General features: G+C 37.5%; 2 protein-coding genes and 1 long non-coding RNA gene across 3 annotated transcripts in view; 1 reads left to right on the top strand and 2 right to left on the bottom strand.

Annotated features, from left to right (window-relative positions):
* Positions 1 to 10392, top strand: part of LOC311288439 (ATP-binding cassette sub-family C member 12-like) — a gene marked incomplete at both ends in the record, with an annotated part of 51017 nt that extends 40625 nt beyond the window's left edge. Inside the window, 5 exons of the mRNA XM_084405857.1 lie at positions 6309 to 6468; positions 6759 to 6837; positions 7442 to 7555; positions 7624 to 7788; positions 10300 to 10392. Of these exons, the coding sequence (XP_084261983.1) occupies positions 6309 to 6468; positions 6759 to 6837; positions 7442 to 7555; positions 7624 to 7788; positions 10300 to 10392 (611 nt within the window). The remainder of the gene's footprint in view (positions 1 to 6308; positions 6469 to 6758; positions 6838 to 7441; positions 7556 to 7623; positions 7789 to 10299) is intronic.
* A 5638-nt stretch (positions 10393 to 16030) lies between these two features.
* LOC311288440 (C-type mannose receptor 2-like) lies at positions 16031 to 18505 on the bottom strand (the record flags this gene model as incomplete). The annotated part of the gene is made up of 3 exons (XM_084405858.1): positions 16031 to 16428; positions 16593 to 16940; positions 18466 to 18505. 3 exons carry the CDS (start codon positions 18503 to 18505, stop codon positions 16067 to 16069), a joined length of 750 nt encoding a protein of 249 aa, XP_084261984.1. The 3' UTR covers positions 16031 to 16066.
* Positions 18506 to 23132: 4627 nt separating this feature from the next.
* Positions 23133 to 24538, bottom strand: LOC311288261. Its single transcript, XR_014626907.1, has 2 exons — positions 24107 to 24538; positions 23133 to 23565 (listed from the first exon to the last, which is right to left on the bottom strand). It is a non-coding gene; the product is annotated as an uncharacterized lncRNA (long non-coding RNA).
* Between the last annotated feature and the right edge of the window lie 2499 nt (positions 24539 to 27037).

Genomic DNA, 27037 nt, shown 5'->3' on the forward strand with positions numbered 1-27037 from the left:
TATATATGTGTGTATATATATATATATATATATATATATATATATATATATATATATATATATATATATATATATATATATATATATATATATATATATATATATATATATATATATATATATATATATAATTTATTTTTTTTATTTGATTTGATTTATTAGACAGTAACAAAAAATGCATAACAAGAAGTCATCACAGTGACATTATACATTAATCAGAACTGTCGAGGATAACACAAGAAAGTTACAAACTTATTTCCATTGTGGTCCTCGTTGTAGTCTGATAAAGATGGCCAGGCAAGTTACAGATGACTAAAAGGTACCTTGTACATTCAACCACATCCAAACAAAAATAAAATAAACAAATACATACACTGCAATAATAAATATTCCTTAAGATCACATAAAAAATTAAATCTAATTAGCATTTAGCAACCATTCACCACATGCTCTCTTAAAACAACGATCTGACTGTCTTAACTTAATCTCAACTGGGAGTTTGTCCTATTCCATTGCTGCCATGTACAAGAAGGTGTTTTGCCCCGAACAGCTCTTAAATCTACAAGGAACCATGTCTGTGGCATTACCTCTAGTTGATTAGCTATGAGAGTTCCTAATAAGATTAAAATAATCTTTAAAATACCTTGGCTCATTCCTATACAAAGTCTTTCGTGTTAATCTCAGTTTCAACCGTCTCACCCTGTTTTCAACTGTTAACCATTTTAATTTCTTACGTTCGGGAGAGCCGACATGGTTGTTTAAAATCAACCGGACTAATTTATTCTGTGCCGTTTGTAGTTGAACTTTTATCCTCTTGGGGGTGCTGCTGTACCGTGTAGTACAGGCATAATCGAAGTGTGGCTGAATTAAAGCATTTGCTAACATTTTTAAAGTTTCTTTATTTAGACACTGAGCCTTACGTGCCAGGAATTTAATTATTTGGTTCACTTTTATAATAACCCTTTGACCCATACTTTCTCCACTCACACAACTATCCAAATCACAACCTAAGTATTTAACACAATTTTTAACTTCAATCGGGGTGCCACCCACAGAAATTTTGAGCTCAGGAGTCCTACTCAACCTTATTTTTGAACCAAATAGAATAGATTCAGTTTTCCCCAGATGCAAAGACAGTTTGTTCTCTATCAGCCATTCACTTATGTTCTTAACTCATCACTTAAATGGTTCTCAATAATTATTTGTCCTTATGGGAGAACACCAAGGCTGAATCATCCACGTAGAGAAAAAGATTACAATTGCAAACAGATTTCATATCATTTATATACAAGAGAAACAACAATGGGCCCAGGACACTACCCTGAGGCACCCCACACGTTACTTCTCTAGCCTCAGACAGAGTGCTGTTGATATCAACTCTTTGATACCTCTCAGTCAAGTATGATCGAATCCATTCACATGCCATACTGTTAAAACCAAGGGCTTTTAGTTTAATCAGCAAGATCTGATGGTCAACGGTATCAAATGCTTTCTGGAGGTCTAACAATACCATGCCACAAAGTTTACCCAAGTCGATCTCTCTTCTTAAATAATCTGTCAAATATAATAAACACGTATCTGTAGAATAAGATGTTCTGAAACCAGATTGCAATTCATAAAACAAATCAGAATTACTAATGTAATTATTTATTGTCTCTTGTATTATTCAGGGATGCAAACACATGTATGGTCAAAAAAGAGAGAGGTTATCGAAGCCCTCTCCCCGCGGCAAATATCCAGATACTTACATAATTGTGATGAATTTAATCCTTTGTAAATTATCATTTTTGCAGTGTAAGATTACGGTTAACACCTTTAAATATTACATGAATATATTATTATGTATTTTTTATTAAACTTAGTGAGTGTATAAATCAGCAGCAAAAAGTAATTCTTGAAAAAATCTGCACAGTAATTGTATAAAATCTAAACATGTTAATAAAAACAAATTGCTGTTAGTACTCTTATGAAATTCAATCAGGCAATCATACATTTCTCAATTTGATATTTATACATTAATGTCAAGAATTTAGAAGTGTATTTATATAGCCTATGCTACACTACACAGAAATAATACACAATTAAATTATGCTTATTTTAAATGTATTGAGCAGGCTAGGTATATATAAAAAAAAAAAATATATATATATATATATATATATATATATATATATATATATATATATATAGGCTTGTAATAATCTTTCAGTGCGCAAAACCAAACAGAGCACACAAAGTGCGTATGAGCATAGCTGGCGCAGAATGATGTGCTCAAAGCAACATGGAGTCACAGCAAGTGCGCATTTAAAAGTTCACGGCACAAAGCGAAGAAATGTCAAGCGCACAAATCCTAGTGTATATCTGTCCAACAGTTTATTGATCATTTGTTTCTTCACAGTTTTAAATTCCAGTTATTGTGCGTTTGATGCCGATTCATAGTCCTTGTGATGTGTGTGTGATCTAACAGGCACACGGTAGCAAGTCGTTTAAAAACAGCAACAAACTCCAACAAAATAAAGTAATTTTATGCAAATCCACAGCCTTTTCTCTATAGATCAAGCATTATAATGTTAATATATCATATTGGAGAGAGTTTTACCGTGCATCCTGCTGTAACCGGACGAGGCGCGCGCGCTGTTTGAATAACGTTACTGAATGGAGAATGATTGACAGCCGCAGAGGAGGGAAAACGAGTTTCCGTACACTTTAATGATGTAAATAGACTTCTGTCCCTCACATTAAGCTATGGAATGGCTTCAGGTGACTTTGTCACCCAAAGTCACCCAAACTGACGTGAAAAAAAGCGGGAGGCGCCGAAAAGCGCGCTGTTTGCATCCCTGATTATTCTCTCCAGAACTTTTGATACAACCCCCAAAATCGAAACTGGTCTATAATTACCCTCTTCTAATTTGCTCCCTTTTTTATATAGCGGAACAACCCTAGCAAGCTTCAGATCTTTCGGAACTCTACCTGACATAATTGAAAGATTAAAAATATGAGTGAGATATGGAGAAATATATTCTGCAGCATCTTTTAAAAATCTGGCAGGAATTTCATCTAGACCAATTGCCTTCGAACACTTAAGTTCCTTCAATAACTTTAATACCTCGTCCTGTGAAACCATAGAAAGGCCAAAAGAGACTGCTGTCACTCCAAGCTTAGAATAATAATTCTGTCAGGTCCATTAAGTCAAGAACACACAGACAATAAAAATAAAGAATTTTCATTGAATAGATGAATAGATTGCAAACAGTTGATGTTCCTGAATTGAAATTTGGCGGTATGGCTCTGTTCAGGGAGTCCTCTGACCTTTCATGAGCACCATGAAATAGCAGAGAGTCAGAGGACAGCAGCAGCAGCATTAGGGAACGCTCACACAGTTTAGGACTGTGAGAGCTAAAATATCCCCCAAACAAAACCACACCTGGCAATCCTCTGAGATACAGAGGATGATTTTATTTTAACAATTATATGCTTAGTAATCTACGGATATATACGGATAATTTGCAATATGTTATAATCAGATGAGTCCTGACCACCCATGAGTTAGCAGAATCAGGGGACAGCAGCAGCAGTATGTTCTGATCAGATGAGTCCCCTGACCATTCATGAATTAGCAGAAGTCAGGGGACAGCAGCAGTATGAGGAGATAGCAGCAGCATATAGAGACAGCAGCAGCAGCATAAGGGCTCTCACATTATTTTGACCAGATGAGCTATTCCCCCCAAAACAGAAATTGAGTGTCTCAAACGGTGTCGTCTGAGCCACCCTAATTTAGCAATTTATATTATGGTAAAAATTAATTAATTAATTAATTACTGAAATGACTATTCAAGACTGCAATAGCTAAAACATGCTGTTACCTAGAATGATCTGACTTTGAACTGTTTTGACAGTCTGCAGTGTAGCACAATGAAGAGATGACTAAGTAAGCCACCTTCTGCGAAACAAGCTAGATGAAGGAATTAAACAACTTTTTACCAGCGTACAGATCAGCAGAAGCGAGCAGCAAGCATGTATGAGCAAACTGAATGTGCTTTAAATAGGGCACCTTGTTTGAGCTTTGGCCATTGAGCAGCGAGGGGAGTTAACGAGCTAATGCAGCTCAGCTGGAGCAGATCAGCTGACGGGACAGTGTTGTTAGCAAACAGCATTAGCAGCGTCTTGACTACCTGGCCTGCCAGAACTGACGCTGACGCTCAATTTAAACATGACCTCACCATCATATAACCCAGGTTTTCTTGGTAGCTTTACTTTTCAAGTAAAAAAGGAGTTAAATTTATCCGCAACCTTTAATTGATTAGAAGAGAGCTCCCCATTGATGTTAAGGCAACTATTTGTTGTCTTTGTCTTAAGCCTATTACTGTACCCAGTTTGTTTCAATGACTGCCAAAGTTTCTTTGGGTTACCTTATGCTCAGTTAATTTATCACGAAAAAAGTCCCTTTTACACGGTTTAATCATCTTTTGCACTATATTTCTTAACTTCTTATAATTATGCAAGTCATCCTGCTCTTTACTCTTCCTAAATACAGAAAAGGCTTTGTTTCTCTTACTAATTGCTTCTAAAATATCACCATTCATCCATGGCTCTGACCTCAGTTTTACTCTAATAGTTTTTATCGGAGCAACTTTATCTACTGCCTCTAAGAACATATTTTTAAACTGCTTCATCAACATCCGAACATAATACTAAAGGCCATTTCAGTGAATTTAAACCTCACGACTATATTTTCTCAATGACCTGACCTTAATTGTGTTTTGTTTCTTCAATACAACTTTATACTTTTTCCTTGTACAATAAAATGAGTGATCACTCATAGTACAATTTACAACCCCACTCTGAGAAATCATAGATTGCTCAGATACCAAAATGAGATCAATGACCGTTAGACTCATTTTAGCCACACGTGTGGGCTCTTGAATTAATTGCTGTAAATCAAAAACCTGGCAAATCCTATTTAAGGCTTTGTACATCCCATGCTCCTTGTTAGAGACATCGGTATTAAAATCACCTATCATTATAACCTCATCCTTAAAATCACTACAGGGGACAAAAGATTCTTCCAACAACTGATAGAAATTATTCTGATCAGGAGGTCTATACAGAGCCCCAATTAATATAGGCTTACTTTTAGTTAACCGTACATCAAACCACACAGCTTCAATAAGATCGTGATTTAAATCCATTCTGCGATTAAAACAAATATCAGCCCTAATATAAACACATACTCCACCCCCATTACGATTTCTATCTTTTCTTAAAACAACATAATTTTCAATTTCAATTTCTGTATCACTGATCGAGGCGTCCAGCCAGGTCTCTGAAAAGCACACAATCCCAACTTTACTATTACACATCATCAATCTTATCTCATCTAATTTGGAAAAAAGACTGCGAACATTGAGGTGCATAATGTGCAGACCTTTGGTGAAACTGAAGTCCAGGAACGGAGACTCTGCTTGTAGCTTTTCCACCACGGAAGCGTCAGTATGAGTTTGTGCAGACCTTTCTGTGTGTCCCCTGCCGCCAGCTTCTGACTGCTGACCATTCCGTTGGCACAGCCTGTCCGATGGTAAAGAAACTTCCCCCCGCCGGGATTCTACTGAGCCGTCCATAGTTGCTCCCACAGAAAGGCGATCTCCACGTGCTTGCCGGCTTGTTGTTCCAACCATAGATATCATATAATAAAGGCTAGATGTCTCGTGCACGCCAATGGAGGTCGACGTCCACACACGGCGGCCATCTTACCACAGGGTGCTCGCTCACTCGTAACATGGTGCATGTACTTTTAAATAACCATAACTTGCTCAATTTTCGACCGATTTTCAAACGGTTTGGTTTGTTATAAACGTCAGAGATGAAGTTATGACACTGCATACATATGAATAATTATAACAATGGACTTCCATATGAAAGAATTATAGCCACGTTAATAACATTTGTAAGAAACCAAACCGTTTGTAAATCCGTCCAAGATTTCAGCGAGATAAGAGGATTTGTGTGCGTGCTGATCACTCACCTTAATTCACAGCTTCCCTGTGGTAAGATGGCCGCCGGTGATGCCGGAAGTGACTCCGCCGTAAGACATCAAGCCTTTATTATATGATATCTATGGTTCCAACTTCTCCTCTGACTCCGTTACCATACACCTGCCGTCCAACGCACCCTCCTTCCGCTGCCAGACACCCTCCATGTCCGCTGTCGTAAAATCTCTGATTCCCCGAAGAAGTCGTGTCATGTAATATAAATGAGGATTTTCTGCATCTCATATAGTTTCACTCATTGCCGCTCTCTTTCTGATTCAGGGAAGTCCTCTCTGGGCGTGGCGTTGTTCCGTTTGGCAGAGCCGGCTGAGGGCACTATTTTGATAGATGATGTGGACATCTGCAAGCTGGGCCTGAAAGATCTTCGCAGCCAACTGTCCGTCATCCCACAGGATCCTGTACTCTTCATCGGCACTGTCAGGTGACCTCTCACCGACCAACTCTACACTTCTATTCATTACGTCACGATGATTCAATTTACTTTACTCCATTTTTTTAATTCACAATAAGTACTTATTCTAGCAGTCTTATTCATTGAAATGACCTGAACTGAAATAAGGCAACATTCATTGTGTGATATCGAAAAATAAAATGGCAAATATCCTCGATACTTGTGTATTGTGTATTTGTGTATTGTATTCTTGTACATGTTGTAATGTGCAGATTGAGGAACTGTGCCTTTAATGTGTGTGTGTGATTTACTGTGTGTAGGTATAACCTGGACCCGTTTAACAACTACAAAGATGAGGAGCTCTGGCTGGCGTTAGAAAAGACCTTCATGAAGGACACGGTAAAGACTCACTCTACACAAGGCCCGCAAGCAATACTGGATATAGTTTTGATTATGTTCCAAGTACGTACTTCTCTAGATCTTGTGTCAGAGGGCTTCTCCACATATGTTCCTCATTTTTCAAATAGTAGAACACAGCCTGAATGCTCACTCTTTTTCAGACTTGATCAACATTACCTGTTTTAAGTAATGATGCACTTCTACTTCTTTCACTGTATATGATAAAGTTTGCTTTTCAGGTGATCAGCGGGGTGCCATAGTTTCATTATTTCAACACTCATGGTTTCTACTAGGAGCAGCTCAAACATCATGAAGTTAATCTAGCCTTTTATGTGAGGATATAATTTACTGAGAGAGCGAAAAAGAAAGAAACACACAATATAAGAGTGTGTAGTAAAAAGTAATAAGTTACTGTGAGCTGCACTATAGTGGTGAAACATAGACGTAACATCTGCTTAAATTCGTCTCCATACCTTTCACACTTTTGTCCACGGTAACATAAAAAAGAAAGGAGAAACAGTAATTGAATATAATGGTCATAGTGTATAAAATAAACACTCAAGCAATCAGGTGTTATCCGCACTTCTCTTTCTCTCTCTTGCAGATTGCTAAGCTGCCAGAGAAGTTACACTCTCCAGTAGTGGAGAACGGAGAGAACTTCTCAGTTGGAGAGCGGCAGCTCATGTGTATGGCCAGAGCACTGCTCCGTAAGTCCAAAGTAAGACTACAAAACACACACCAGTAATCCTTTGCTCTTAACAGGGTCTGATAAAGTCGTGTTCATAGATCATTCTATTGGATGAGGCGACGGCGTCTATAGACTCCGAGACTGACAGCATGATCCAGCGCACCATCAGAGAGGGTTTCCAGCACTGCACAGTGCTCACAATCGCCCACAGGATTAACACCGTGTTGGAGAGTGACCGCATACTCGTCATGGAGCAGGGCAAGGTAATCCACTACTTTTTAATATATAAATTGACATTACATTCAACTAAATACAGTACATTACTGTCTGATAGCATTATTGAAGACCTCTATTCTAGAGCCCTGCACAGGCCTCAAATCTAGGCCCGAGCCCGGCCCTGGCCCGAGACGCTCAGGCCCTAGCCCGACCCGTGTCCGACAGCTCATCAGAATTATCAGCCCGAGTCCGACCCGAGCCCGTTTTTTTTTTTTTTTTCACAGCGGCAGCCTGCCCTATTTGCAGCCATCAAAATATGTCAGTTTTGTTAGTTATGTTTCTTTTATTTAAATTAAGTTAATTTAGACAAATGTTTGGAGCATTAAATAAGAAAAAAAAAAAAAAAAAAAAAAAAAAAAAAAAACGACTAAGCAGCCGAGCCGACAGCGAGTAAAACATGTTTGATCAATTTAGCCTCTCAAATCAATGCTAATACTTTACTTGGCAACAATAAAATCCATAGATATAAAACACTTCAAGCATATCACACAGACAGTTAGTTTAATGTTTATTTATTAAACTACAGTGAGTAATTTTTTTTTTGAAATACTGAGGCAGGCTCAGGCTGCTCGCAACAGCGCTCGCAAACGAAATGAGCAATAGAGCAAATTAAATTAAATAAATCAAAAACAAACTTGCAGGTTATCTTACCTCAAAAATGCACCACAGAACATGGCCATTCTTTTTTCCAGTAGTTTCCAACAGTTAAACGAAAATAAAGTCCAATCAAACGAAAAACGAAAAACATCAGTAGCCTAGTTTCCAACAGTTAAACGAAAAGAAAGTCCAATCAAACGAAAAGTTAGAACAGTTTCTTACAGAGCATCGTGGAGAAAAAGAATAGCATCCACAGTGGGAGATTTTAACCCAGCCCTCTCTTCTATCACTCTGCGATTTTTCTCTTAATATTCTCCATTAATTGCACGAGGTGAATCGTTGGTTGCGCTGACGGGAAACCTTCTGTGTGTGCGCGTGCTTGCGTGCGTGAGACTGTCATGTCAATCATATGTCAGTGTAATTATAAGATTATGAAAGTTATGAGGTTATTAAATGTCTTTCTATGTTTGTTCTTTTATCGTCGACGTCAACTTCTCATATTTTTTTAATTAATGTCTAAAAATATAAAAAGAAGGATAACCCAAAAAAGGCCCGAGGCCCGGCCCGCATGTGAACTATGACGTGAAAATTGGCCCGAAGCCCGGCCCTAGGGGCGTAAAAAAGTCGGGGCCCGTCGGGCTCGGGCTGAAATGCAGGGCTCTACTCTATTCCCCTTGTGTAGCAACGCATAAGCTATTTTCTGTGATTTTGTGGGCACTTCCGATTCATTCGCACCGGAAGAATAACAGAATGCTGTAAATGGTAAAATGATTATGATTATAAAATAAAATAATATGATGACAAATATCAGTTTGCTATGGAAGCTTGTTTCTGCCACTGAATAATAAATAAATAATAATGATTGCGACTTTTTATCTCACAATTCTGACTTTTTTTCTCACAATATGAAGTCAGAATTGTGAGAAATAGTCGCAATTCTGAGAAATAAAGTTGCAATTGCGAGATATAAAGTCAGAATCGCATGATATAAAGTCACAATTGCGTGTTATAAAGTCAGAATTGTGAGATATAAACTATTCTGAGGTAAAAAAGAGTCCATCTTTTTTTTTCCTTAGAACTGAACTTTATATCTCATAATTTTGAGTTTATATCTGAAAATTCTGAGAAAAGATTTCAGAATTGCGTGATATAAACTCGCAATTGTGTGTTATAAAGTCAGAATTGCGTGATATAAAGTCGCAATTGCGAGGGAAAAAAAGTCAGAATTCTGACTTTATAAGACGCAATTGCGACTTTATTTCACGCAATTTTGAGAAATAAAGTTGCAATTGCGAGATATAAAGTCAGAATTGCATGATATAAAGTTGCAATTGCATGATATAAAGTCGCAATTGCGTGTTATAAAGTCAGAATTGTGAGATATAAACTATTCTGAGGTAAAAAAGAGTCCATCTTTTTTTTCCTTAGAACTGAACTTAATATCTCATAATTGTGAGTTTATATCTGAAAATTCTGAGAAAAGATGTCAGAATTGCGTGATATAAACTCGCAATTATGTGTTATAAAGTCAGAATTGCGTGATATAAACTCGCAATTATGTGTTATAAAGTCAGAATTGCGTGATATAAAGTCGCAATTGCGAGGAAAAAAAGTCTGAATTCTTACTTTATAAGACGCAATTGCGACTTTATTTCACGCAATTTTGAGAAATAAAGTCAGAATTGCGAGATTTAAACTCGCAATTGTGAGATAAAAAGTCGCAATGATCTTTTAAAATGTTTTATTTAGTGGTGGACACAAGCTTCCATAGTTTGCAGCATTACAGGCAGTTTTTGTACAGCAGCTAAACTAAATGGAAGTGGATGAGAACGGAAAGCCTCGACACAATCGCTCCTCCATTAAGAGTGAGGTGAACATAAGCACTGTTGTGTGTTCTCCAGGTGGTGGAGTTTGACCCGCCGCAGGACCTGATACAGAGGCCGGACTCTCTGTTTGCCTCTCTTCTAGCAGCAGCTAATCGAGCCAACTCGTGAAGCGCTCGGAAACATTCTCACAGAATGCAGAATTGGATCGATACCGGAAGTGGTTCACCACATCTATATGTACATGACTCTCGCAGAATGTGTGTGTGACCTTATAAGCTATCACTAATATGAAGAATAATTTTTTTTATTATTATTCCAGTCAACTGAATCTTTTAAAGATTCAGAGGGCTCTGCACATTTTTGTTCATGTGCGTTATATGTCTATCTTCATATTTTGTCAGTTAGACACAACAGTTACAGACTAAGCTTTAAATGTTCTCAGTTTTCATAGATTCATCAGATATGTATTTTAAATATTCACTTGATTGTTTGTGCATGTATTGCGCTTTGATATTATTTCTGTTTCACACATAATAAAGTCTCGTTTCTGTCTTGTCCTGTATATAAGGGCTTGTATGCTTCTAAGAACTTTCGAGGTGAGTCTGTGTGTGTTTCTCATCTTGGACGCCAGCTGTGTCTCTCCTCCTCCAGCACCAGAGTTTACTGGGCCACGGTTACTCACTGGAGACACTACATTTCAGCATCGGTGTGCATCTCAGACTGATGAGGGATTGAGGGAATTATTTGAACTCAGTGAAGAGGCGGCGCGAAAGACATTAATCAGATATCAGTCAATTTTTAATGCTTGTGTCCTTCAACTTATGCAGTGATGCTCATTCACCCATTGTTGTTGTTGTATTTATAATTTTAAGAGGTGCAACATCTTATCTAAACACTTATTTAGGCCAGTACCTTATAACACACACACGCGTGTGTATAAATATATATATTTATGCATAGGCCTACATTTTTATATGAAACTGTTATGACCTGTGAATCTACAGTTTAAAATATTTGCAGATAATAAATGTAATGAATTTAAGACCTATTTATGCATCTTTGTTGTGTTTGTTTGTAAATAATGTTCTGTTATGTTGAAAATAAGAGTTTCTGTGCTGGAGTTTTGAGGGTCACCTGTGGATTGAATTGTAGAGCACCTCCTAGTGCTCCAATAATAGGATATTCCAGAAGCTACTACACCTTACTGTAATATTAAATATTACTGAAAGTTATATAACATAATTAAATAATTAACTTCCAAAGTCCAAAAAAGTACATACTGTCATATTAAGAACATTTATGTCAGGAATATTGTAAACTACAGCAATTTAAAAAAAGAAAAGAAAAAAAAAATTGGCTGCCAAAAATATGAATATTGGGAGTTGTCATTACAGTATGGTTTAAAGACACTTCAAGAAAATATTAATTTGTTATTAGCTTGTTCAATATTGAAATAGTTCAACATAAACATGTTTTAGTTAATAGCGACTTTGATGTTTAACATTGCAATCCCAGGAGTCTTTACAGTGGACTTTACATTTAAGATAAAGACTTTCAATATGTTCTCATGAACCGCTAGAATCTGAGTTTTCACATAGTCAGCTCTGGATGTGTTAATTGAGGTTATAAAATATAAACACGTTCAGTTTTCGGCCAAGCTGATTTGTGTGTAAGATCTTGAACCTTTGTTTGCATTTACAGAGATGTCGACTGATCAAACATAGGCCTATCCTACTGAGATTCAGACATATCTGACCTCTAGCCTAGGAATAAACATTTTTATATTTATCTGAGATCACTATTGTTACATTTGTAAAATCGATTTGTCTGATATGAATGGTCAGTATATTTTATAGGCTTTATAATATTTATATACTATATGATATATAATATTTAGGCATAGGCCTACAAAAGCAGATAGGGTTGCAGTTTTTGCTGCATTTGAATGTATGGTAAAGCATAATTTCTATGGAATATGAGACATTGTGTGTTCCTGAAACTTCCGTTTTAATGGGAGATGGAGAAAAAATATGTGGAATATCTTGTGCTTTTCCGAATTAGCCGTCATTAGCATGCCCGGTTTGTTAATAATAGCCTCTGCTACTTTATTTAACTTTAATAATACACCACACATAACTTTCTAAATCAGCCATTGCAGTAATCAAATGTGGACTAGAGGATACAATTGAAGCATAAGAAGTTAAACTAAGGTAAGAATAACACAAATGTGTTAAAACGTGTCTACACCATACCATAGACTGTAAAAAAAATATGAACGTAGTGTGCGTGACGTCACCCGCAGGTTTCTGAAGAGCATTTATGAAGCCTAAAGTGGGCGGAGCCGGCCGTCGCCATCTTGGCCTTGCCTCACTCCCGGATGCGATATTTTTTTCCCCAGGATGGTAGGGGAAGACTCATGAATATTCATTAGGGAAGTCATCCCTGATTGGTCTGATGACCTACCCCTAACCCCACCCCTAAACCTAACCGTCATTGGGGATCTTATGACCTCCCTAACCCCGCCCCTAAACCTACCCGTCACTGGGGTTAAGACCAATCAGAGATGACTTCCCTAATGAATATTCATGAGTCTTCCCCTACCATCCTGGGAAAAAAAATATCGCCTCCCAGATAACAGAAAATGGGCAAAGAGGCGGGGCGTGAGTGGAGCTGAGGAGCCTGGCTATACACCTAGCTCGACGTGATCGAGTTAGCTCAGGCTGGGGAGGTAATGCTATAACGTTATGCTACTGACAGTACCAAGTCTGCGACTGCACAGGGCCTTGCACTAAAGTGACAGTTGATGATGATTAAACCATCAATTAAAAGTTCCTATTTTTGCCCTTCGAAATATTATAATAATTAAAAGACATGGCTACAAGTGAGACTGTGTATCGTGATTCTGTACTATTCTGCTAGTTGAAAATGTATTATGCAGTAACTTAATATTACTCTGAGAGAGTGTGTGTGACAGTGATTTATGTGCATAACGTTACATGTCAGTCACTCTTTTTTTATAGTCTATGGTCCGTCAGCGCGGCATCGCTCGTCAAGCTCGTAGAGAGCTTATTCACCCAGGTGAAAAGGAAATATATTTAAATTGTGCTTATTTTGATATATTTAATGTATTTTAAGTGTATAGTATTAAGTATGTATCAAATGTGTTATTTTGAGACAACTTCAAATATACTTAGTATACTTTAATATGTATTTAAGTTAAATTTTAAGGTAATAGTAATATATTTTAATATACTTAATTGTGTTAAAATTGACCTATTTTAAGTACATTTAGTGTAATTTAATAGCACTTCTTTAAATTGTATTTTTAATACACTTTAAATATGTTTTAGAACTACAGCTTAAGTATATTTTTAGCTTCACATTAATGTGTTCCCAGTATATTTTAAATATAATATCAGCTTATTAATAATGTATTAGAAGAACACTAGTGTCACAGGCTGTCGGCAGTCAAATTCTATTGCCGTGATTGTACAGCTTTTCAAACACCGGTTCACGTGGAGGGTGTTCCCCATAGCGTCATCCATGCAGTGTCTCATTCCCTGTTCTCAGGGAACAGAGGTCGTAACCTAGACGTTTTTTACCAAATGTCATACACTTGCAATGAAGCTAAAAATATAAACAATACATCATTATGTTGATATCCTATATTTTTACAGTAAAACTTACGACAAACATGTCTTCTAATATCCTCAGTTGTTTCGTATACCAAGCTGCATCGAACACATTTGTAAATTACTTTCCTTGAACCCATTGTGCGAGTTCACTTTAATACCGCGTGCTTTATATACATGTTGCTGCTGATTGGACTGCAGGTCTGACACACCCTCCAAACAAGAGAAAAGGAATCTCAAACCCCGTTGCACACCGGTGCACGCCGTTTCCAGGAAACATGACGTTCAACCCGGAAACCGTAGCAAAACGCTGCGCGCCGTTTTGAACTTGAACGTGCCCCAGTATTCATCTCTTCGAGTCTGATTCGACTTCGACTTGAAAAGCTTGGCTCTGATTGGTCAAATTGAATGTAGCTGAACTGAAAAAGACGTGCTGTTACACTGAGTAAAAATATGACTGGCAAAGACAACGTAAATGTAATACAAACCTAGAATCACAACATAATGAGGTTCCAAATGTCACACGTCTTGCAAACTTGAAGATGGGGGAAAAATTAAAACAACACTAACAGTTGCGTTTTCTATTAACGTTTCAATTAACATGATCACTCAACTTAAGCAGTTGCAAAACCTAATCACCTAATCCATATGAATCGCGTGGTTTCCTCCAAGTCCTCTAAAGAAACATGATTGCTCCAGTTTAAATTTTAGACTTCTAAATCTAATCACATTCAAGGAACATACGCACAGCAAGAACCAATCACAGCCGTTCAACGGCTCTGGAACCAATCAGGATTAGTCACGTGTGTTATTCGTATTTTTCAATTTTAAACAAGTAGCCTACAACATATTTTTGGACAACATTTAAACATCTTTGGAAAATGTATCTATGATGCATTTAAAATAATATGATGTCGATATCCTTGTGGGAATTTCAGTAGTAAAAACATATCATGTACAGTAATGGACAACAGCCCTTTACAAGTAGCCTACAAACAAGTAAAAGTGAACAACATTTATTTTAAGTGCTCATATTGCAATGCTTAATAAACTTGACAAATGTTTATAATACATAAGTTGGTACTTTACTGTATATAAAAAAATCTTTAAAAAAAATCTAAAATATTAAAATGCTAAATACATTAAATTACAAATATATTGCACTAGGCCTAAGGGTTTAAAGTACTTTAAACACACTAAAAGCTTAATCAATTTGCTATGTTCTTACACAAGTTACACATAAAATGTACTTTAAGTAAGAGCAACATAAGTATGTTTTCTTTAAATACACTAAAACTTCACACAAATATTGTGTTTAGCATATTTCTTAAAAGTATAATTAAGCATATATTTATTACCAATGTACTTCTAGTATACTTATTAGAAATTTATAAAAATGCAATTCAATATATTTTTAATGCACTTCAAATAAGCATGTTGGTAATACAAATGTATTATAAGCATACTATTTGTATTTCAAGTATATTTTTAATACATTTAATACTACGTCTCTTTCACCTGGGTTTACCATCATTCAACATTATAAATATCACAACACAAAAATGCTGTTTGTAAATAAGTTTATTTGAGCTGGTGTTGTTGAGCTCTCCTTTGAATTACAGGCTGCAAGATACTTTATACTCAACTTTAAGTTTTTCTTTAAGAATAAGCCATGTTTAATTTTCAAACAAGTAATTAGTAAATCTATGACTAGTGCAAAACACAGGAGTGAGGAGAAGAGAGAAGCCACACCACCAGAATAACAAGATCCCATGAAATCAACTGATGTGGCTTGTGCTTTGCTTTTATTTTCTTTATAACAGCCGATATACTTTGAGCCACATCCTCGAATCATGATCTTCTACTTTATATTTAACAGTAAGTATGTTTGACTGAACAGTCTGTAAAAATAATGAGCCGTTTTTTTCAGAAGAAAACTAATGCGAATTTAAAATGTTTCTAAAAGCCACAGATGAAAACTCATGTTGATGTCATGGGGTCTTTAAAACATATAGTGCACATTAGTATTTTAAATTTCAAAGAACATTACATTGATAGAGAAAAGACTCATATGATGATACTTTTAAATTACAGAAATTAATTTAATTGTACTGATATTTTTTTTCACATTATCTGATGATTAAAACAAAAAAGTGTTTGTCAGTTAAAAAATCTTTTGCTTAAGAACAACACAAACACATCCTTCACTCCTAATATCTGCTGCAGATGAAGTTGAGTTTGACGTGTTCAGGACGGCTGATCCAGCGCTGATCTCCTCCAGACTGAACTGCTCCAGATCTCACTCCAGACTCACAGTCCTCGTCTCCTGTGCCGTTCCCTGGAGCCCAGTTCTGATAGCACACGGTCTCTCCGCTCACCCAGAACCAGAGGCCCACAGTGCAGGAGTGACGTAAACCCAACCACACCGCCTCAGTAGACGCACGTTTAACCACATTCATCACCTCCTCCTGCATCTCCTCTGAATGAACCGAGACCAGATCCGTATAATTCTGTCTGCAGTATCTCAGAGCTTCAGGCCACGTCAGAGTCTCTTTGATCAGAATCAGTTTATCTGGACACAAAACAAACCACAAGCAAAAACTAGAGAGAGACTGATCAAAAACAACATGCAGAACAAACACTGTGGAGGAATCTGTCATGTCAGACATGTAGCGTGAGCTTTAAGATATCTGGAGGTGATGGATGGAGTGTGTGTGTTTGTGAGGATCTGCTCACCTTCATGACACACAAAAGGAAATTGGTTGTTGCAAGAGATGTCATGCCATTGACCCTGAGCATTGTGTTCGATAACAGCACAGTTTTCACCACCTCCACTATTATTAGGTTCATCAGTATTCCAGTATCTGAAAGAGGAGTTACTCTGATCTGACCACTGCCATGAGTCTCTGAACAGACCGATCCAGATCCATGATCCTGATAACTGAAGACTAGTATTGAAATTAGTGAAATGTTGATTCTCATTCTGGTTCCTCACACTGACCAGATCAATGTGATTCTGTCTGCAGTATCTCTGAGCGTCTCTCCAGTTCTTCTTCTGATGGACAAAGACGAGTCCTGTGTTCGCTTTAAGAAAAGAATCAAAACAATAAAAAAAGAAAAAAAAAGAAAAACTGTTTCATGAATTAGTTTGTTCATTATTCTTGCGCTGCTTTATGGTTTGGATGTGAACGAGCAGCAATGGAAGACATGAAGTACATTTCTGAACATTATGATGATTTTAAAGTGCTTTCTTTTTGTCCATTATGTTTCCTCTTCAGAACACTTGATTAAGAGCCTGAAGAGAGAAACGTCAGACAGAGGAAGATGTTACACTGCAGCTAAATATATTAATTAACTAGTCCACTAAAATATTTACTTGTGCTGTATACTAGTAATTTATAATTTAATATAGTTGCAGTGTATTTTGATGCTTGATTTTGTTTTAATGGACTATTATTACATTGACATTATTACATCACGCTGTTAATATAATTTGAGATATTCATAGACCTGCATCAACATAGACGAGAATAAGAAAACAAGTCTGGGTAATTTTAGCAGCTTTAAAGATCATTTTTTAAAGCACACTTTTTTTCATGTGCACTTTTTAAAGCAGTGTTTTTTTATTTTTTTTTATTTTGAATATTTAAATCTAAAAATATTTAAAAGTATTTAATGCATTATTTTATTAGAATTAATAATTTGATATTACAGCTATTTTATAATAAATCCAAAAGCAAAACATGAAAATAACTACCCCAGGTGAAAAAAAAAGACGTAGTATTAAGTGTATTAAAAATATACTTGAAAGTAGTATGTTTATAATACATTTGTATTCCCAACATGCTTATTTGAAGTGCATTGAAATATATTGAATTGCATTTTAATATATTTCTAAAAACTGTAAGACTGGAGAAACTGGAAGGACTGGAAGAGAGGGCAACTCTCTGAGAAAACATATTTTTACATTTGAATTTGAACATTTGAACTCTCTTGCTATATTACCATCTCCATTCAAGACACGATCACACCAGTAGATCACCTCCCAATTTACACATCATTCCCTTCACCCATCCCTACCTAAATTCACCCACATATCTATATGGTTTAAATGTGAATTATTATCATACAGTTTTATACATGTTTGGTATCATTTGAAATGTCTCAGTGTGACTGGTACAAAGGTCCCATTTCCAAGGAAGTAAACCAAAGGGTAATAAAGTTTTTAAGAGTTTAGAGATAACTTGCACACAGAGGAGGACGTGTCTTCCAGGCAAAAGGCCTCCTGCTCTCAAAAGGTGTGAACTCTGAATGCAAATTCCCACTGTTAGCACACGTTTCCATGTGAAAGGCGTTTCTGTCTATATAATGACATGTAAAAAGAGGCTCAGGGCGATTTGTAATGAGATCTGTCCATAATGCTGAGTATCTTCCAGAGACATTAGAGTCAGGTACAGTACATCTTTTTCTCTTTATTCCAGAGCATTTGATGTTTTGTATTGATTATCTTTGAACTGATTATGTAATTGGCCTGATACATTTACAAATTCCGGAAGTACTGGTCGAGATGACGCTGTTCTCTGCGGGAACATTAGCGCTGAACACCCACTGACGGCCTGGAGCTCCAACCTGCGAAAGCTTCTGAACATATCGTAAAATAGGCAATAAGATTATATATTAGTCACTTATTTGAGGTCTAAATAACTACATTCTCGTCTAAAAAACTCTTAAAACTACATTTTGTGACACAACTACAGTAGTATTTATTAAAAATATGGTGGATTTGCTCGACCGCCATGACAGTCGGCACAAGCGGAGGGATACAAACGGTGAAACAGTTAGAATGAGGTTACTGCACAAATACTGATCAGATTCGAGAACCACCTGAAACTATAAATTATATAATATAAAATAAAAAATAATATGTATAATATAAATAAATAAAAATATTTTTTGTGTTGTTTTAATGTTGATAAATCATGGCATATGCACCTGCTGCGCAGACGTCACACATCATCAGCGCGTTCTGTAAGGCTTTGCAGAGACACACAGTCACTGAGCGCCACAAACACACAGCAGTCGTCTTTTACAGTTCCTCCTGAACCAAAACAACGAGCTCATGCTGCGTTCACACCATGAGGAACCGTAATTATGAGATGTCAAACTCTATCTACCAGGAGCTGTTCACGTCCTCAGACTCGGATCGATGTGTTTCTATGTCAACACTATCAGCGCCGAAATGAATGAAATGAATCCGACGGGAGGCCCCCGAAGTCCGAGACCCCCAGATGCAGTTCGGCCTTCATCCTCAGTGTGGCGCCACATGACAAATTTTCTTTCACTGTTTCCACAAAGGCAGTACGCTGTTAACTCTTGTAGCTGTTGTGCATTAGTTTTCTATGCTGATTACACTGAAATCAGGTAGGATTGAGTTTTATACCAAATCTTGAATATTTATCTTAATATGTAGGCTAATCATAATCTGTTGAACACTTATTACAGTTTTTTATGCATTTATTGAGATTTAATAACCATAAAAGTGATATCAACCAATGTTGGCAGCCATTTAAATAAATGTCATCATTGTTCCCAGTCTTAGTTCAGTTTCTCTCAGGTGGTTTAGCAGTAACTTTATAGCGGAAGTCACAGTATGTTGTGGGTTGTTTCCAAAAGCAGCCGTTCTTATATAATGGGTCTAACTTTTCGGAGGCCTTGGGTGGGAGAAAACTAAAATTAGATTTACAGCAAAACACATCACTTACATTTTCACATGTTGCAGAGGCTTCTTTCAGCTCACTGAAGATGTTCTCACTTTAGCAGCTGCTTGTAGTGCGAAAATGACTGTTTAAAGGGATGGTTCGGAGTAAAATCAACCTAGGGTCCTTTGCACCATGACCTCCAGCCAAACAGAGGTCATGACCCTAAAGATGATTGTGCTTTCACAGCCAACTCATTTCTTCAGGCCTAATAATAGAGTTGAGCTCATAGTTGTGGTTTGACTTCTGCTCTGTTTCTGCTCTGTGGTTTTAACCAGAGTAGAGGAAACATTTATGCATGATCTGCATCTTTAGATTCATAAACCTCAAAATATCATCACAAGAGCAAAGATTTACAGAATTAGTGATGTGTCGTTCGCGAACGATCTGTTCATTGCGTGCGTCACATGACAAATGAACCAAAGACTCGGAAGGTAAATTAAATATTTATGTTCCCTGTAAATTATCTTTGGCTGCATTATAATGATTTCTTCATTCAAAATATGATCGAGATTGCGTAGGTGGATGTTTTCGGGGAATTTGGCTGTTAAAAGTATAACATTTAAAGCCACTTAAATGAACGAAATGACTCAAATAAAGATTCGTTCATTTTGATGAACGAGATCGAACGAGAGAGTCTTTTGTGAATCATCAGACTCAGTCAGGTCCATATGCAACAGTTTATTACTCAAAGTCAACAGGCAAGGGTCCAATACCAGCAAGATCAGTGTAGCAGGGCAGGCAAGGCGTAAAGGGAACCAGGCAAGGGGTCAGAGGCAGGCAGCAGACAATACAAGATCCAGGAATCAGGCAGAAGGTCAAAGGGCAGGCAGTAGACAATCAAAGAGAGAGTTTCAGCAAGGGTCACAAACACAGGCAGGATAACTTTCTAGACAACGCTCAGTGATGCACACAACAGTGAAACAAGACTTCGCACAGAGTGTGCTGTGAGTGTGGATTATATAGGGCTGGGAATGAGTAACAGCTGTGTGTGATCATTACTCACAGGTGAAAATGGGATCAGTGCAAGAGTGAGGCATTGTGCGACTTGGAGTTCGAGAGACAGTCAGTATTCGGGTGAGGGCGCCCGTTGGCGGTTACTGAGAGAGACTGCGGGACTGGTAGTCGTGACAGAGTCAGTAAAATGATCCAAACTAAAATGACCCATCACTACACAGAATGTCTGAGAAATTTTCATTGACGTCCCTCTTTTAGAAATCCAAAATCATGTTCATTTCTTCTCTAAAAAGATGGCAGTGAGAAAGGGTTGTTTAGAAGTGATGAAAGATCTCGCCTCTAAACTACCCTTTCCACTAGTATCATTTTTGAGATGTTTTTTTTTTTTTTTTTTTTTGTGAGGGAAAAAAAGTTCACCCAATTTTGCAAAAACTCAACTGGTTTGTTTTACAAATAAGAAGATAATAAATGAAGCTTTATGGACAAATAAAGGAAGATATGAGACCACTGTATGCAGATTACGGGCTATATGGGTTGTAACATCAAACATGTAACCAAAGTCAGACAGACAGTTGAAATTGGGCTAATAAATGGAGTTTCAGACTATCAGTGGCAAAAACTCAACTGGTTTGTTTTACAAATAAGAAGATAATAAATGAAGCTTTATGGACAAATAAAGTTATTAGACATGTAGAAGTCTGGCTAATAAAATAAAGTGATGTCGCGTCATTAATAACTAACATGATCTATCAATGTATAAAAGGGTTTTGATTTTGACTCTCTGACCCACTGAAGGTTTCTGTGATTCACACCATGACTAAGACACATTAAGGGACAAGCATTTACATCATTTTGTGAATGCACTTTAGAAATTCAGACCTTTCGCCGAGCCCCGCCCCCCTTAGTTACTGTTGCTACGTCCGACAAACAAATGGTCAAACACGACCAGCGCGACAGATTGCCATGACGGAAAGAGGTATACCCGTGCGTGTCAGTGACCATTTTTGGAGCAATACCTCCGCGATATCCTCCAGATTGAGGCAAAAGGGGTACAGTATGCAGTGGAGGGATATATTCAAAATATAAAAATACGCAATGAAGGAGACACGACTACTATCTACGTCTCTGTCGAGGCTAATGCTTACCGGTGTTCATACACATAATTTGTGATATGACAAAGAACAAGAAAACAAGTGTTTAAAAGCATTGAAAGACACTCACTGTTGTGTTTTTGTGTGAAAGAAAAAACTCTCTGAAAATAAAAGTGCTGTCAGCAATAATTTCTTATGTTTTTTCGCATAACACACACTAGCTGTGTCCCAATGTGAAGACTGCATCCTTCGAAGGCTGCGGACTTCAAACGATGCAGCCTATGCGTCCTCCGAACGACACACCATGTAGCCTTCGTAGGATTTCCTAATTGCGCAGCCAGGTGTTCCCGATTACCGCTCCAGGCGCCAAGCAACGGTGCGAGAGTAGCCTATGCTGCCATCCTGACAATTCATTTGATAAAATTAAGTAAACAGCTATGGAGCCAGAATTGTCATTTTTTATATTTTACTGGAGGACATGGTATTAAGGATGTTTCAGGTCATGTACTTTCGGCTTAGCCGAAGATTCAAATGTTCATTTATATCATTTATATCTTACCTTGATGCGATTTTGTAGGCTAGTGTATTCTTTTTTTATTATGCACATAAATGGACCTTGGTAAATATATTTACACAGGTTTTCAACCCTATTTGAATATAAAAACCCAGTTGAATAAAGTCCAGTGCGAATGTAACTCCCGCTCGTGATCGGCAACTGTCAGTCACTACTGTTGCTAGGCGACAAGAACAATCCTCCGTAGGCTAGACCGGTCCGGTAGGCTACTCGAAGTGATTTTCCCACACAGGACTACAAAATTATGTTATTTTACAATATGATGCATTGTTTTACAATAAACTACACAAAAGTACATAAATGTATCAACCTTAAAAATATTCCGAAGTAAAATGCAACATATGCAGTAATGTAAAAGCAGAACCATCATAAAAACCCTGACAAGTTTTTTTCCCCTCCAGAATTCCTTTACTTTTACTCTTGATACCTTAAGTACATTAGAGTATGCAAGATAATTTTGCTTAACTAGGGTTAGAAATATATGACTAGTAGTTTTTCGCCAAAGCGGTATTAGTGGTTATTAAAAGTACTTCAGTGTAATAAAGTATCTCAATATTTATTCCATGAGTCAGCCCTGCAAACCTGTTGGTAGACAACTTAGTGGATAGTGAAAATATGCAGTCAAACACTCTGGAGCCCATCCCAGATGATGTCCCACCAGCAGGAGGCGTTACCAGGGACTCTATTGTGGAGCCCATACCGGTCCAGCAGCACACCAGTGTCTCCAACTCAGCTGAATAAGTCTACATCATTTTTCTTATTTTATGTACTGTACAATTTAAATGTTTATGTTGATTTTGAGATGTTTAACGTTTGTTGTAAATAGTTGGGGGAAAAACGTTATAGAAGAATTTGTTTCATGTAGAAATTATGACTGTCATTACAAAAATAAACAATGTCCAGAGCAATGAATCCTCTTTTATTTACACATTTAAAGTTGCATAATTTTTTTCCTTTTAAAAAAATATAAGTGAAAAAAGTTAAAGAATATAATATATATACATATTTTTCAATCATTCTTTCAAGAAGAGAAAACAGCCTGTCCATTCTCTCTTGTGCTCTCCTCGCCTCTGCAGTCCCATGTCTTCTCTAATCAAGTCCAAAAACTCGTCCTCTCTGTCTCGCCTTCTTCGTGGTGCTGGTGCTGCTACCCCTGGCTCCTCTTCTTGGTCACACACTGCTGAACTCAGCCCTGGTGTGTCCTCAGGGATTGAGGCAATGAGGGTGCAATGCCTCTGTCCCAACATCTCATCCATGAGGACAAACCAGGGCCAAGTTTCAGCCGAGGGTTTCCCACTCACACCATCACCTGTCCCAGGACACGTGCAATCCTAAGGCAGAGCAAATTAACCATGGCTTGTTAACAACAACAGCACAATACATTTCAGCAAAGATGTGATCTCAACTTTCTTACTTTGCATTTTTTAAATCATATTCATGAATACTCAAATTTGGTTAAAACCTTTGTAGACATGGCTTGCATGACAGCACTACAAAAACACATACAAGTGAAACCCCATTGCCTCATCTATGGTACTGCTTTTCCTATTGTTGTGGGCTTTATAGGGTGAGTGATATTTCTTATTTACACAAGTTTGACAGACTAGTGCAAATATTACAATAAAATGTCATTTAATTTATTTAGTTTTTTTTTTTTTTTAAATTGCAGTTTAATAAATTGAGCTGTCTGCTCCTTGCTCCCTGAAACAATTATTAAACTATTAGCACAAGTTTTGCCTCAGACCACCTGACAAATGAAGCCACGCAATGGTGATGGAGTTAAGGTGAAGTTTATAAGAAAGAAAAACTTGTGGCTTTTAACTCAGGTTTCACTAGCTAAGTTATTTGAGTAAATTAAAACATAATACTTACATTTAAATGTGAATTTGCCGTCCACCAGCGAACTCTCGGCCGTCTTTTTTTTATTTTTATTTTTTATAAAAATGTTGTCGTCACCGCCGCGCGATGAATTATGGGGTAGGATAGTCCGCAAAGTGTCCATTTATGTATCCTTCCTTTCACGGGGAAACGAAGGGTGCATTTGGCGTCGCTTTAGCCTTCGTCGCGCCGCGATGACGCAACCGGCCTTCGAATACGGACTTCGGAGGATGCAGAATTGAATTGGGACAGCCTTCATAGCGCCGCGGTGACGCAATCGGCCTTCAAATGCGACCTCCGAAGTGTGCAGCCTTTGAATTGGGACATCCTTCGTCGCTCCGCTGTGACGTTTCGACGCGCCGCTGTGACGCAATCGGCCTTCAAATACGGACTTCGGAGGATGCAGACTTCACATTGGGACACAGCTACTGACTAAAATTTTAAATGCTGCAAAACACATGGGAGTTATATCCTCGATGCTGTAGTTTATCTGATCAGTCACAGTATATCATTAATCAAGCTTAATTTGACTTTTCAACTACAATTAGGCAGGGTGAACTGAAAGCTTTTACAATCTTTTAGCTATATAACTTATATCATTGACAAAAGTATGTGGTGCATTTTCTTCCAAAAATGATTTTCTTTCTCAAATTCATACTTCAAGTTGACAACGCACAATAAACGAAATCACACAATAACTGTTTAACCAGACATAGCCTTAATTTGCATCTAAATAACTTTCATTGCTTGTCTTTCATAATGCACTTACCATAATATTTATTAGGGGGACAACAGATCACAAAACTCCGCGGTTGAGACCATAATATTTATTAGTGGGGCAACGGATCATAAAACTCGCGGTTCAGACAATATTATGTTTTTTGAGTAACAGATAGGATAGTTTTTCAGATCAGAAAAACAAAACAAAAAAAACTTTAAGTAGCCATTGATACCACAGCCAGCAGACGTATTTATGCTTCGTAATGTTCGACACATTTAACTGGGAGTGGGGCCGTCCACACTGTTTTATCCATTGTAGGCATCGCTCACGTTGTGTTTGCGGCTTTGGGAATGGAAAGAACAACTCCTCCAGACAATCTCTCGGGGTATCTAGTGTCCGATTTACAAACGCCATGGGCGCACGCTTCACCATCTTGCTAATGTTTGTCGGACCTGCTCACATAGTAACGGTTGCTATGATGTATGATTGGACAATGGCAGTTTTGGGGGAGGGGCCGGCGAAAGGTCAATTGAATTGTATCTCATTGTGAATCGCCTCGAATCTAATCATTCTGAATTTGCAAAAATTGCTCCTGATCGAAAAACTATGAATCATGAATCAAATCAATTTGCTGTCGACCCAAAGATTCACACCACTAATTTATTCCAGGAAACTGAAATATGCATGTTTTGTAAGTGACATCATATCCTAAATATCAACCAAACACACCAACAATCAAATATACATTTTACATATTTATTACTATTTATTTGACAGTTTATTGTGACATCAATTCACTTCTGCCTTTCTTAGAATAAACCAAATTTAATTCTCCTGAGACACAAATAATGATTATTTTTAAGAGCTGCTGCTCACAGAATCATATTCAACAGTTTCTGATACAGATAAGATTAGTGAAAAACATAAAGACACATAAATATACCAGATATGCAAAGAGATTCTTAAAACACACATATATTGCGTTAGTATTTTAGACATCTAAATAATATTCAATGATGTCAGAAAACTTTACAGTTTTTCTCGATTGCTTAAACACATTTCTTGAAACTATGCCTCGTATTCTCAAAACTATAAACACAAATCCATAACGTCTCACCCAATTCCCCAAACATCCTATTTTCAGGTCAAAATGAAGCTCTAGACTCAAAACCATTCACTCTTGCTGAAAAACCAAACTTTGGCCTCAGACAGGACACACAAGCCCTCAAAATCACACACACTACAACATAGTCTAACACACTGGTGCAATAAATTCAAAACAACATTTCCAAAACTGGTAAGGTATGTTGCTTGTGGTTTCCCCCATCACAAACCTTTTCACATGATGAACACAAAAGACACAACCAATGGATACATTGGCACATTTTTATTCATTCATGTACTACACAGTACAACACACACACACACACACACACACACACACACACACACACACACACACAAAAACAATATAATTTTTTTCTTTTTTTACTCTCTTCTCTAAAAAATGTTTTTATATTTACTTACAGTAAGATGTGTGTGACCATCATATGACAGTAAAAGAGCACACACAAACCTTATTCTAATATGGAATTGTATTGGAGTGGTAAAGAGTGTTGGTCGTGACAGGAGGGCCTCCACTCAAGGATATGATGATCACGTCTAAGAATGTTCCACATATGGTTGAAATACCATCATTGGCCTAGAAAGATAACATTCTGGGAGTCAAGACTATAAAGGAGAAATGTTGCCCTCCCTTCACTGTCACACTCTGCAGCCGCTCTGTGTGACTGTACGACTGCTGGACTTTTCTTGCAAGAAAATACACCTCATCAAAGACTATTGGAAATGTTTGTCTTTTATTCAGTGATAGAATTTTGTTTGCCACCACTCCTCCCTGAAGGTTCTGGAGTCGACGGTAAAGCGATTAAAATTTGGCCTTACTCGTAGCCCAGCCTCCCTCCTAGTCATACCATTGATAAAGACATGGGCAACTAGAGTGGCTTGAAGACTGCTTGTCTTCTTGCCCTTGCCCTTCGTCGTCGTCCCCCTCCTCCTCCTCCCTCCTCCTCCCTCCTCCTCCTCCCTCCTCCTCCTCCTCCCTCTTCCTCCTCCTCCTCCCTCTTCCTCCTCCTCCTCCTCCCTCCTCCTCCTCCCCCTCCCTCCTCCTCCTCCCTCCTCCTCCCTCCTCCTCCTCCTCCTCC

This window comes from Rutilus rutilus (assembly GCF_951802725.1).
Source record: "Rutilus rutilus genome assembly, chromosome: 3".
NCBI lineage: Eukaryota > Metazoa > Chordata > Actinopteri > Cypriniformes > Leuciscidae > Rutilus > Rutilus rutilus.